General features: G+C 40.5%; 1 protein-coding gene across 1 annotated transcript in view; it reads right to left on the bottom strand.

Moving 5' to 3' along the window:
- Nucleotides 1-12843, bottom strand: part of MAP7 (microtubule associated protein 7) — a 142744-nt gene that overhangs the window by 13695 nt on the left and 116206 nt on the right. The window contains exons 8-10 of the mRNA XM_065889186.1: nucleotides 8098-8225; nucleotides 2026-2141; nucleotides 1407-1690 (exon numbers count right to left, since the gene is read on the bottom strand). Of these exons, the coding sequence (XP_065745258.1) occupies nucleotides 1407-1690; nucleotides 2026-2141; nucleotides 8098-8225 (528 nt within the window). The remainder of the gene's footprint in view (nucleotides 1-1406; nucleotides 1691-2025; nucleotides 2142-8097; nucleotides 8226-12843) is intronic.

Raw genomic sequence — 12843 nt, 5'->3', positions numbered from 1 at the left:
TCACTATTCTTTCTTTGCCCCCCACCCTGTATCTTCAAATTAAGTCTTAAAGAGAAAACTCTTGAATGAAGACAATTTTCAACAAGATACACTGAATTTCTAGTTCCAGGTGATTTTAAACTTCTAAACAGCATCTGGTTAACCTGGTAGAGATGAGATCCACTGGGTCTTTTGGAAACAATTCTGACCTCTGTCAATCACATACGCTAAGCCAGTGGTCCCCAAACTCCAGTACACACAGGATAACTGCCACTCTATTTTATCTGGCAATCCTGCACAAGAGTCAACAGATGAGCTTAGTATCCTTCAGAGTCTTTGGATCCACCACGTATTCTGATTCAATAGGTCTGAGGTAGGGGCAGGGTTCTACAGTTTGAAACATTATAGATGTGGTTTAAAAATATTTCCCTAAATTCTTCGAAAATCCTCCCTTTAAAAGATGGAGGCTAATCCCCCCAACTTGAGTGTGAGCTGAAGCTAGTGACTTGCTTCTAACGAATAGTATGACAGAAATCGTGATTTCTGTGACCTCCCTGGTGGCACAGCGGTTGGGAATCTGCCTGCCAGTGCAGGGGACATGGGTTCAGTCCCTGGTCCGGGAGGATCCCACATGCCGCGGAGCAACTAAGCCCCTGTGCCACAACTACTGAGTCTGAGCTCTAGAGCCCGCGAGCCACAACTACTGAGCCCGTGCGCCACAGCTACTGAAGCCCGCGTGCCTAGAGCCCGAGCTCCGCAACAAGAGAAGCCACTGCAATGAGAAGTCCGTGCGCTGCAATGAAGAGTAGCCCCCGCTCACCGCAACTTTAGAGGAAGCCCGTGGGCAGCAACGAAGACCCAAAGCAGCCAAAAATAAATGAATAAATAAAAAAAGAAAAGAAATCGTGATTTCTGCGTGTGTGACTTCTGAGACTGGGCATAAAAGATACTGTGGGCTCCTCATGATTCTCTCCCTCAGCTCACTCATTCTGCGGGAAGCCAGCAGAGTGGACAGACTGTGAGGACGTCCAGCAGCCCTATGGAGAGGTTCATGTGTCATGAAATGAAGGTCACCTGCCGACAGCCCTGTGCATGAGCCATCCTCTAACAACCCAGCTAAGCTGCTCCCAAATTCCTGACCCAAGACTCTGCGTGATAATACCTGTTTGTGGTTGTTAACCACACCTGAATTAATATGCTGTGGCTCTGACCATAGGCCGTAGGATGGATGATTCTTTCTTTCTATGTAGGAAAATTATATTCAAGAAAAGTTCCCCAGATTAGCCTTAGAGTAAAATTTTCAAGTGCCCGACAAGGGAAAAAAAGAAAGAAAGAAAAAGCCAAGTCAGAGCAGTGCAGGAGAAAAAGGAAGAGTGACTAAAGAGAGCGAGCGACCCACACTCCACCACGAGTCAGTGGATTCCTACCAGGAGCGACCTCTGGTTCGACAGGTGTCCCCTCTTCCACTGTGGCTTCTTCTACCTTCACCAAAAGTGCCCTGCCCTTTAGTGAGGGCTCACTGGCAACTTTCTGAGGTTCCTTCTCAGGGTCTTTTCTCTCAGGTTCCACTCTGACTTCTCTCTTGATGGGGCGGATGTTGCCGGGCGAGGGGGGCCGGACCTGAGCAGGGGCAGGTTTGACTGGTCCAGGAGGCATGGAGGATGCTGGTCTGGGGGTGCCAGGCAAGTGGGGAAAGGACTTGGATGGGAGCCTGGGCAACAAACAAAGTAAAGAGGAAGGGGCACATGAGAACAGGCTTGCCAGAACCTTCCTTTCCCCATACCTCCACCATGTAATAGTCTTGGAACACCAATACGGAAGAGAAATGAAGATATTTAGCTGTGTGAATGTGTCTTTTATGTGGCAAATGCAGAAGTACTCACTTTAGAGGCTCATTCCAGGTTTCTTTTTTCTTTCCTCTGAGGAAAAATATTACTCTCCAAGTGAAGGCCAAACAGTGTGGGGAGAACAGTTTCTTTTCAGAGGACAGAGGCTCTTAATTCTCCAACATGGAACGACCCTGCCAGCCTCTTACATTTCACTTACCAAAGTCGGGAGGAAGCTGGTGATCTGGCTTTGGGATGAGATGGAGATAGAGCCCTTCGGATGCCGGGTGTGAGGTGGAAGGGTAAGTTTTCTCTCTCCCTTTCTCTTTTATAGCCCTAAGTTCAGAGGAACACAATAATTAGATTTTTCCATGAGCGGGACAATCACATTCACAGTATTCAACAGTGGCGCTGCAATCCATTGAATGGCTTTTGGGAAAATTTCCAACCTTTGCCATGTATATCCATTCCACCCCAACAAAAGGCCTTTATTAGGTTAAAACTGAACATTATAATTGAATTAACACAATCTGACACTAATAAGAAGGTTCTGGATGTGTGATCTGGACTTACATTGTAAAAACACAAAACAAAAACACACTTTTAGAAAGCACCTATACTTTGTATCTAAAACTAGCCAGAGCAAAATTTCTCATAGTCCAGTTTAGCCCACACAAATGTCAAAATAAAGGTCACTTTCAGCTTATTCCCCCTACCTTTATCTCTTTTAATTCTTAAGCAGTTTTGTTTTGTTTTTTTAACCCTGGAACACACTAGAGCTCAGTTTATTTTTTTTAATTTACATGTCTGCTATGTCAGACATTAATTCATTTTTTTCTTTATACGGATGTTATACAAACAAGTCCTTCCTCACTTAGTGTCCTCTTGCCCTTGAAGGAAAAGTCAGGTTCAAGGTGAGGAATTTCAGCTATTTTTAGTCTTCCTCATTAGGGATGAAATGGAAATCTCTGAGGTTGGGCCAAAACATCAGCCCTCCTATGACTGCATACTAGGAATTCAGCCAGAGAGGTGACACCTTTCCTAGGTAGAAATGGGCAAAAGGAAACCCAGAAGTGTTCTGATAGTCTCAAGTCAACGAAGACAAAAACAAACAAACAAACAAACAATAAAACCCCCCAAACCAAAACACAAACAGAAACAAACAAAAAGACAAGGCACAGGGCAAGGGAGAAAGTACTCATTCCAAGTATCTGAAACACGGCCAACAGTGTTCTGGGATGGGAACAGATGCTGGCTGGAGGGACCTGTGTGGTTGCCTGTCAGTCCTTCACTCTGTGGGATCCTTGCAGGAAAGCAGACTGAGGGTGCTAGGGAAGGGGCAGAACAGCACCTAGCCTCAGGGCCAATAAGCTGGCGTGTACCTTCTTTTCTTTCCTTTTCTGCCTGGCTCAAACATCACGCCCCTTCTTTCTTCCCTCCCCTTTTGTTCCCTTCAGCATCTCTTCTAATTGCTTCTATTTTTCTTAGTAGCATCCTAGTTGATGGACTGGGCTATAGGTGGGGGAAAAACATCTCAGTGTCAAATAATACTCAATGTCTCCCCAGAATTTCTAAATAAAACAAATGAAGGATGAGGCAGGAAAGAGCTTCACAGGGTGCCACCTCTATATCACTTGCAGCCGCATGACCACCCTTTGTTCCCGTCTCCAGTAGTAGAGGGCAGGAGGCAGGTTATTGGAGAACAGCTGCAGTGCTTGGGTAGCAGAAGCAGCAGCCACCATATGGAACCCTCTTGATAGGTGTACAGGATGGCAATTATGCCTCTGGCAGATCAAGTCCCCAGAGTGGAAGGTACAGGCCTCTTCCCGAGGGAGGTTGGGGTTAAGCCCTTGAGTTGCTTTTCTTTCTTTTTCTCAAAACATTTTAATTTGGCTAAAGTCAGATCAAGGAGAGACCTGAATGGGAAAATAAGTCAGGAAAGGTAATTTGTTGTGTGGAGGATTTGGGGACTAATGTCATCATCTACACCTTGATAAGACAGGCATCTGGGAATAAATCTACATTAAAGTGTATAATCCTCAGAGTCTTCTTTTTGTTAAAGTGCCACTGAACCAATTCCTTCTTTCTTAAAACTGACCTCCCTTTAATCACCTTTAGGGAGTAGGGGGAACAGGGAGAAGCAGTTTGGAAAAATGCTCAGTATTTGACATAACACCCTCCCAGGCAGGTAGATAGATGCTTTTACCCTCTTAGTTCTTTTGAATATCTTTCCACTGGTCTTGGACCCAATCACCTATTTGAGTTCCACACATGTAAAGATGCTCCTGATTCTCATCCTGATCTGAGTTAACAGCCAGTGGTCTGTACAATAATCTTTCCTGTTAACACGTTCCACAAGGCTAAGGTGGAACACACACAGCAAGCCCATGTCAGTGGTCTAGGCAACTTACCAGCAGGACAAAGACTTTAGTTTTACAACTAAAGTTAGGTTTAGAATACAAATAACCCACAAGAGAGACAATATAAACAGATATTCAAACACAGCACTGTACAAGAGAACAGTGATGATAGAAATGTTCTGCACCTACACTGTCCAAAATGGTAGCCACTAGCCACATTTGGCTATTTGAATTTAGACCTAAATTAATTAAAATTAAATGTTAAGTTTAGTCTCACAAAACGTATTTCAAGTACTCAATAGCAGGCAGTTGAATTTAGATCTAAATTAATTAAAATTTAATAAAATTGAAAAGGAAATTAAGAAAACAATCCCATTTACAACAGCATCAAAAAAAGAATAAAATACTTAGGAATAAACTTAACCAAGGAGGTGGGAGACTTCTACAGAGAAAACTAGAAGGCATTGCTGAAAGAGATTAAAGAAGACACAAATAAATGGGAAGACATCTAAAGTTCACAGAATGGAAGACTTGTTATTGCTAAGATGTCAATACTATCCCAAGCAATCTACAGAATCAATGCAATCCCTATCAAAAGCCAACATCATTTTTTGCAGAAATAGAAAACTCCATCCTAAACTCATATGGAACCTCCAGGGACCCTGAATAAACAATCTTGAAAAAGAAGAACAAAGTTGGAGGTCTCACAATCCCTGATTTCAGAACATATTACAAATCTATGGTAATCAAAACAGTGTGGTACTGGCATAAAGACAGACATATAGACCAATGAAACAGAGTACAGCACCCAGAAATAAACCCTTGTGTATATGGTCAAAGGATCCTTGACAAGAGTGCCAACACCATTCAATGGGGAAAAGACAGTCTTTTCAACAAATGGTGCTGGGAAACTGGATATCCACATGCAAAAGAATGTAGTTGGACCCTTACTTTACACCATATACAAAAATGAACTCAAAATGATTAAAGACCTAAATGTAAGACTTCAAATTATAAAATTCCCAGAAGAAAATGGGAAGCATCATGATACTGGATTTGGTAATAATTTCTTGGATATGACACCAAAAGCACATGCAATGAAAGCAAAAATAAGCAAATGGGACTTCAAACTTAAAAACTCCTATGCATCAAAGGATATAATCAACAGAGTAAGAAGGCGACCTACAGAATGAGAGAAAATATTTGCAAATCATATATCTGATAAGGGATTCATATCCATAATGTATAAATAACTCCAACAACAAAAATTAAAAATAAGATTAAAAAACTTAAGATTAAAAAACGGGCAAAGGACTTGATTAGATATTTCTCCAAAGATGATGTACAAATGGCCAACAAACTTATAGAAAGATGCTCAACATCACTGATGATTAGAGAAATGCAAATCAAAACCATAATGAGGTATTATCTCACACCTATCAGGCTACTATTTAAAAAACAAATGAAAAAAAAACAAAATGAAAAAACAAGTATTGGTGAGGATGTGAAAACACTGGAAGACCTTGTACCCTGTTGGTTGGAATGTAAGTAAAATGGGATTGTCACTTTGGAAAAAAGTATAGCAGTTATTCAAAAAATTAAAAATAAAATTACCATAAGATCCAACAATTGGGTATATATCCAAAAGAACTGAAGGCAGGATCTTGAAGAGATATCTGCACACCCATGTTTGTAGCAGTGCTATTCACAATAGCCAAAAGGAAGAAGCAACTCAAATGTCCATCAACAGATGAACAGATTAACAAAATGTGGTGCATCTATACATGTATACATGTGTGTGTATATATACACATACAGAAATATATATGTATAGACACACACACACAACGGAGTGTTAGTAGCCTTAAAAAGAACAGAAATCCTGTCACATGCTACAACGTGGAAGGACAGACCTTAAGGACATTATGCTAAGTGAAATAAGCCAGTCACAAAAAGACAAATACTGGGTTTCTCTGGTGGCGCAGTGGTTGAGAGTCCGCCTGCCGATGCAGGGGACATGGGTTCGTGCCCCGGTCCGGGAAGATCCCACATGCCGTGGAGCGGCTGGGCCCGTGAGCCATGGCCGCTGAGCCTGCGCGTCCGGAGCCTGTGCTCCGCAACGGGAGAGGCCACAGCAGTGAGAGGCCCGCGTACTGAAAAAAAAAAAAAAAAAAGACAAATACTGTACGATTTCATTTGTATGAGGTATCTGATGTAGTCAAATTCATAGGAACAGAAAGTAAAATGGTGGTTGCCAGGAGCTGGGGGAGGAGGACGTAAGGTTGTTGTTTAGTGGGTATAGTTTCAATTTTGCAAGATTTAAAAAGTTCTAGAGATTGGTTGCACGACAACGTGGATACACTTAATTCTACTGAAGTGCACATTTAAAAACAGTTAAGATGGTATATTTTGTTGTATGTTTTTTGTCACAATTAAAAATTGCTTAAAAGAAAATTAAATTTCAAATTTGATCCGTCAGTCTCATTTGCCACATTTTCAAGTGCTCAGCTGAATTCTACAGTGCAGCTCTGGAGTATAAATGATTGGTGAGTCGTTTTCTGGCAGTAGGTATTTGCCTAAATATTTAATCGCAAAGAAGTGAAAAGACAGCCAATAGACCAAATACAGAAAGAAGGCACTAAAAAGACAAAAACAAAACCGGTGAGAAAATATAGGTTTTGGATCGTATGATGACAAATCCCTCTCATTTAATCTGTTGGCCAAGGATCACCTCTCACCCTTCCCTCCTGGAGTGTTAATTTTTGTTTTTATCCGTAACAAGGTATTTTTTTCTTTGGTACACGCTTTTCTCTAGCCAATAAGTATCCAACATTTGGGGCCAAAACTGTTCTGCTTAACTATTGCTACTTGTCCACAGCTAGGATCTCTGAGGCACCAAAGTGCTAATGATGGAAGACTTCCCAGACATCAAAGGTAGTTTCACTTCTGGCTTGAAGGGCTGGAGGTCTGATTCAATCATGAATTAAACCTTGACTCCTGAAAGCCTGAAGCGCTTGAAAGAAAACTGCCTGTAGGCAAAGCCATCAAGCTCTCACAACCCTTGAATTATCCTCAAAGGTCGAAGCAAAATCCTTTCAGGTGTTCATCAGCTTTATAAATCTGAATTGCTCTGAGAAGTTAGGATTGAAAAAAATTGTTCCAGCCTCTCATGGGTCATGCTATTGCCGTGAGAGAGGGGCAATGAGATCTTCTGGTGGACTGGGAAGTCCTTTAAGACTAAAGTACAACGTCTGAAGACCACAGAACAATGTCTATACATTTCAACGGCTACCAAATAACACACAGTTTAAATAAAACAAAGAAGAAGAAAGATTCTTGGAGACATACAAGTGACCTCATTGCATTTATAGCATGGTGAAAATTAATGTTAGTTCAGCCACCTTGTCAGAAACAACAGGTACAAACTATATTCTTCACTTGCAAAACGTGAGTCTGTAACACAGCCCAACAGCCTTTCAAGAATTACTTAGTGAATAACTAGTGTTTTCTATTCTTTGTCACTATATTTTAAGACCTGGGCCTTGACACGGATTAGCTAAACAGACAAAAATTCCTTATCTTGCTTTTCAGTGAACCACATTTAGAGTTCAGCCAGCTTCTGGACAGGGTTGGAATAAAATGCAAAGGCAGCAGTCCAGGCCCACTTCCCCTTCAAAGGTTTTCTTACTTTCAAAAATAAAGTATGTTGGCATTGCACTTATTCGTATGGAGGCACCCATATGGCAGTTCAGCCACTCAGACATGCTTGAACAAAGAACAATTTTCATCTTCAAATTCAGATTTTCAGGGGGCAGCAGAATCGCCAAGTGGGGAGGAAGTGTGGGGACAGCACCACTCAGCCAGCCAGATTCAAGACTGGTGGGACGGATGGGAGGACGGATGTCACCATCGCCTGGCTTACAGCTACTCACCGCTGTGCCGTGAACAGTCCTCCTTCGCGCGGAGCCCTCCGGTGGTGTTACAAACAATTTTGGTCGCTCCATCGGATTTCTAGAGTGGGCAGCTTTGTAGGGCATGATGTTGATGGGGCTGCAAGATGCTGAACGAGGACACATGGGGGTAACTAGGGTGCAGGTGATTGTTTTACACGCAAGAGTGCCAGAGGAGCAGTTGAAGGAAAGCCAAAAGCAGGATCAGGAAAAGTAGCAAAGCGGAGATAGAGAGAAAAGTAGGGAGAAGATGTTATTACCTAAAGGTGTCCAGACCATCATACTCAACTCTCCTCAAGGTCCTATTAGTTTACAGTGTGTCCAAAAGGAGGGCATGTCCAAATGAAAAATCTGGAATATATAAACTATTTGGCTATTTAAATACTTATTAAAGATATAGATGTAAGCCAATAATTACAGAGAGCAATGGTCTTATAGTCCCATAAGCAGATGGTTCTGGTAAAACGTGACATTAGTGACAGATAATTTTAAGACAAGGATTGTTTATAATTAGATTTTTCCTAATAGCTTTAAGATGGAACAAACGGTGGAAAGACAGCAAGTGAGCAAGCAGGCAAGCAAGATATACTGCAACTATTTTGGGAGTAAAATTCAACAACCACTGGGGAAAAAAAGCAACTGAAATTTTAAGATGTTAAATGACCAAGTCTTATCAGGTATTAAGACTTGTTACAAGAATAACTAATAATTTCCAGAAAAAAAAATTCTGTAAGTGTTTTATCTACTTAAAGGCAGATCAAATGCACGCTTCTGGGTTTTCCCCAAAAGCCAAGGCATTTGATGGTTCATAACAAGCAGCAGAACGTATGGGGAAATGGGATGTCATCATTTAAAACGGTGAAGGGAACATAAATATGTTAGAATTGCCAAAAATAAAGCTGAATCACGAACAGCTGTTGCAGTTTTACTCAAGATAGAAATATTTTTTTGAAAACCACGTAGCTTCTGACCATTCACCTTCAAAGGAACATTACCATTAATCAAGTGATTCTGAGTAACAGTGGGTTTAAAGAAATTCACAGAACACTGCGTAGGTATCAAACATGTGGGTACTAATGTTCCAAGGTTCATTTTCGGATCTCATCCGGAAATCTTGTTTTCCAGCAAAAAATAAGACAATTAAACATGACTACTGAGGGGAATGCTATGTATTCGGACCATGTTATAAAATGACTTTACCCGACCCTAGCCATTGTAGTAGCAACCCTTTAAAGAGACTGTTAGGTCAACTGAATATAACAGTATTAATAAATTAAAAACTCAAAAGTTAACAGGACAAATTCAAGGTAATCTCAATTTCAGAATTATAGTTAAAAATATTTAAGTGCTTTTTTGGTTTAGTCTACAGACAGAAAGTCCATCAGATTGCATCTGTATTCCTGTGTTCTCTTTCATTAAACGCCTTGCGGTATCTCCTGGTTATCACTGAACGGTCAAGGTGGTGAATCGACTGGAAACGGCACTCTCTTCTCCCATCATCTGGAAACAGAACCCTTATTTCTTGGATAAGCTGAAACACTGTGCATTCCCTCAGTTCTCCTTAAAAGGTATATGTCTTACTTCCAAACTGACATAAAGCTTTGCCTCAGACCTTAATCATGAAGGAAGTTTCCTTTGTGTTGTGAAGAAGGAGACCCTTTCCTCATGTGGCTTATCGTGGTCACGGGGAAAACTGCTGGAAAACAACCTTTTCTCAAGTGCCACAACAAAGCAGTTGCCCTTCCCAGACAAAGAAAGAGTTCATTAATGCAAACCTCTTCCAAGCCAATCAAATGCCTTTAAAGAAGAACATCCTGGCACAAGGCACTTCTGTGGGATTAATGACCAAGAGAGGCACACACAGCCCAGGGCACAGCCAGAGGCCATTAACTGCTCAAGGATCAAGAAACCCTAGATGACAGCCCTGCTCTGAGGCCATGGGTCTGACACTGAAAAAGGAACGAAGCACAGAAATATGATTTCTTTTCCCTCTAGTGGAAAGTAATAATTTCAGGGGTATCTGTGGAGCACTTCCTTGGAGCATTTCCTGAGACCACCGTGGACGTAACCAATCTCATCATGCCTCTGGTTCATTCTTTATTATAGTGCTGAGTCAATGTGAAGGAAAGGAAAAAAATATCCTTAAACCTACCTAATGAAAATTTGAGGTTTAAAAATCCTCAAATTTAATTCTTCAAGAAACATCGTCTGGCTAATTCTAAGGATACTACATTTCATGGAATTCATCGCTGTTCTTAACAGCAACTATTGAAAACCCTGAAACTTTTAAATCAATTATTCTAATAATCTTGCCCTTCTGAAGAAATAGGAAGAGCAATATATGATTGTTGTTTTCTTTTCCCTCCTAGAGTGCCCTCCATATCCCAAAGTAATTTTATTAAACATTTCTTTTATGGAAATGTCTTTGAGAAATCCTTCCACAACATCTGTATTTCTTTCTACTATTGGTAGCAAGCATGCATTAATTTAACGTGTTCAGGATTTTCTATGTGAAATAATGGCTGCAGAGAAAAGATAATGCAGTTCAAGTGGTTGGAGTGCAGTAGAGAGAATAATTACATAGTAGATAACATTTATTGAGTGACTACTATGTGCAGGTACTATTTGAAACATTTTACATGTGTTAGCTCATTTAATCCTGAGTTCTAATAATCACATGTATCATGAATGTATTTTTAAAAATGGGCAAGAAAAAAATCAACCCAAAGCAGTGGTCACAGTGAAACATATGAGACTCTGATTTCCAATTTTCAACTGCTCTTATTACTTGTTCCGGGAATTTGCAATCACCAAACACCCTAGGAGTAAGGATGGCTATTTTGATTTGCTACTGTAACCCTGGCTCTGGATGTAGGTCATCCTCTCGCCAATGGCAACTGGATATGAGGTGAACTCAAGGGACGACACTAAAATGGGAAGACAAGAAAAAATAATCAAGGAGACCAGATGGAAAAATAAAAGTGATGGGAAAAATGTTTTTGAGGAGATAAGTGTAAGAGACGTTTACATGAATAATTTCAAATGGAAATTTCTAAACACAACAGTTTTGGTTCATTAAATATAAGCTGTTATCAATGCAATAATAGGTAACAATGATCTAAGGAATGTATTAATAAAACAGGCAACTCAAGTAAAGGCTATGTATGCATTGCTTCACACTAAAATACATTACAAAAATGTATCAATTTGTGAAAAGGAGAATGGAAAAGTTGCAAAGTAAAGAAGAGCCAGTTAGCAGATTAAAAAGCACCTTGGTTGAGCGCCAAGGAAGGTGGGAAGCTGGGCAAGTCGAATGGGTGGAAAATGAGGAAATGGTGTTGGAAGAGACTAGAGGAAGAGTGAAAGAATTGACAAAAGCTAGTGATGACAGAAATAGCAAAGAAAGACAATTTTTTAGCTGTGAGGCAGTCCTTTAGTATGAAACAACATACAATGTGGAGGTTCAGAAGCATGAGAACCATAAACTATTTAGATCCTATGAATTAGGACTGAAAAGCAGTTTTAAAGGTTTTTCAATTAGCTGGACATAAAGAAGAGCTTTCATGACTTATATGAAAGTATGACAAAATGCACATAAAAATAAAGTATTTTGAAATAAACTGTAGTTTTTTCCTTCAGAAAATTCTCAGATGCAATGTGACAGCTGACAGGAGAGTTACTTTATAGAAAACACAGATCACTGTGGTCCAGCTAGTTGAACGCACAATGGTACAGAGAGCATCACGAGGGTGCCGAGGATAGAAGCACGTTTAAGACCTAGTCCACCAATTTTCTAAGTGCCTCTGGTATAACTCACTTATTGTCAATCTCTTGTTTTCCACAGGCAGGTGGTGGGAATGCCTGCACTTGCTTCCTTGACTGCCTCCCAGGGGTACTATGAGAATAAGGGTTGATACTAGCTCATTGGACACCACAGATGAAAGATATCATAAAACCACCAAGAATTATTATTAAAAAAGAGGGCTAGTGAACATGAGGTGGCTTGCAGAGGCAAAGCCTTTTTAAAGGGAGCTTTATGAAGAGGCTGTGCAATTTCTCATGTGCCAAACATGAGGGCTGGTTACATAGATACACCAATTGTGCCCAAAGATATTTGGGAAAGTCAAAATCAACTCACCATGAGAGAGACACTGCCAAAAGCCTAATAGGTATCTTTCTTTCCAGCTAGATGTAGACTCTATACTAACTTCTCATTAAACTAATTGGCTCATTCAGGGGTGTTTTATATTTCAAAAAAGTAGAGGAGTTATAACTAATTATAATAACTAGTACTTGGCACATTTTACATATTTTCAAAGTATGTAACAAATAAGAACACTGTAATTAGCCTTCTCCACAACTCTTTATAGAGTTTTGAAAGGGTACTATTCCTCAATTACAGATAAAAGACTAGCCCAGGGAGGATGTGACTAGTCCACAGCTACATTATGAAACACTATGCTTAAATCGGCTTGTGCTTTGAGTTTATCCCCAGGCCCACAAATTAGTATTAGATATTAAATTATTTCTACCTTTGATCATCTGCTCAGATGCAGGGGCAGAAAGAAAGGTGGGTAAGGGATAGGATTTTCTGGTAACACTATGAACAGACAGAAGCCTCTGAAGCCATCTGATCACAGGGAGGGGCATCCTTTACCTGCCCGGCATCTGGTGTCCAGATAAGATGCTAAGACGGATGCTCAGAGGAAACGATACCAGGGGCATGAA

This window comes from Phocoena phocoena, chromosome 12 (assembly GCF_963924675.1).
Source record: "Phocoena phocoena chromosome 12, mPhoPho1.1, whole genome shotgun sequence".
NCBI lineage: Eukaryota > Metazoa > Chordata > Mammalia > Artiodactyla > Phocoenidae > Phocoena > Phocoena phocoena.
The sequence above is the reverse complement of the archived record's forward strand: the minus strand, read 5'-3'. Positions and strand labels throughout refer to the sequence as shown.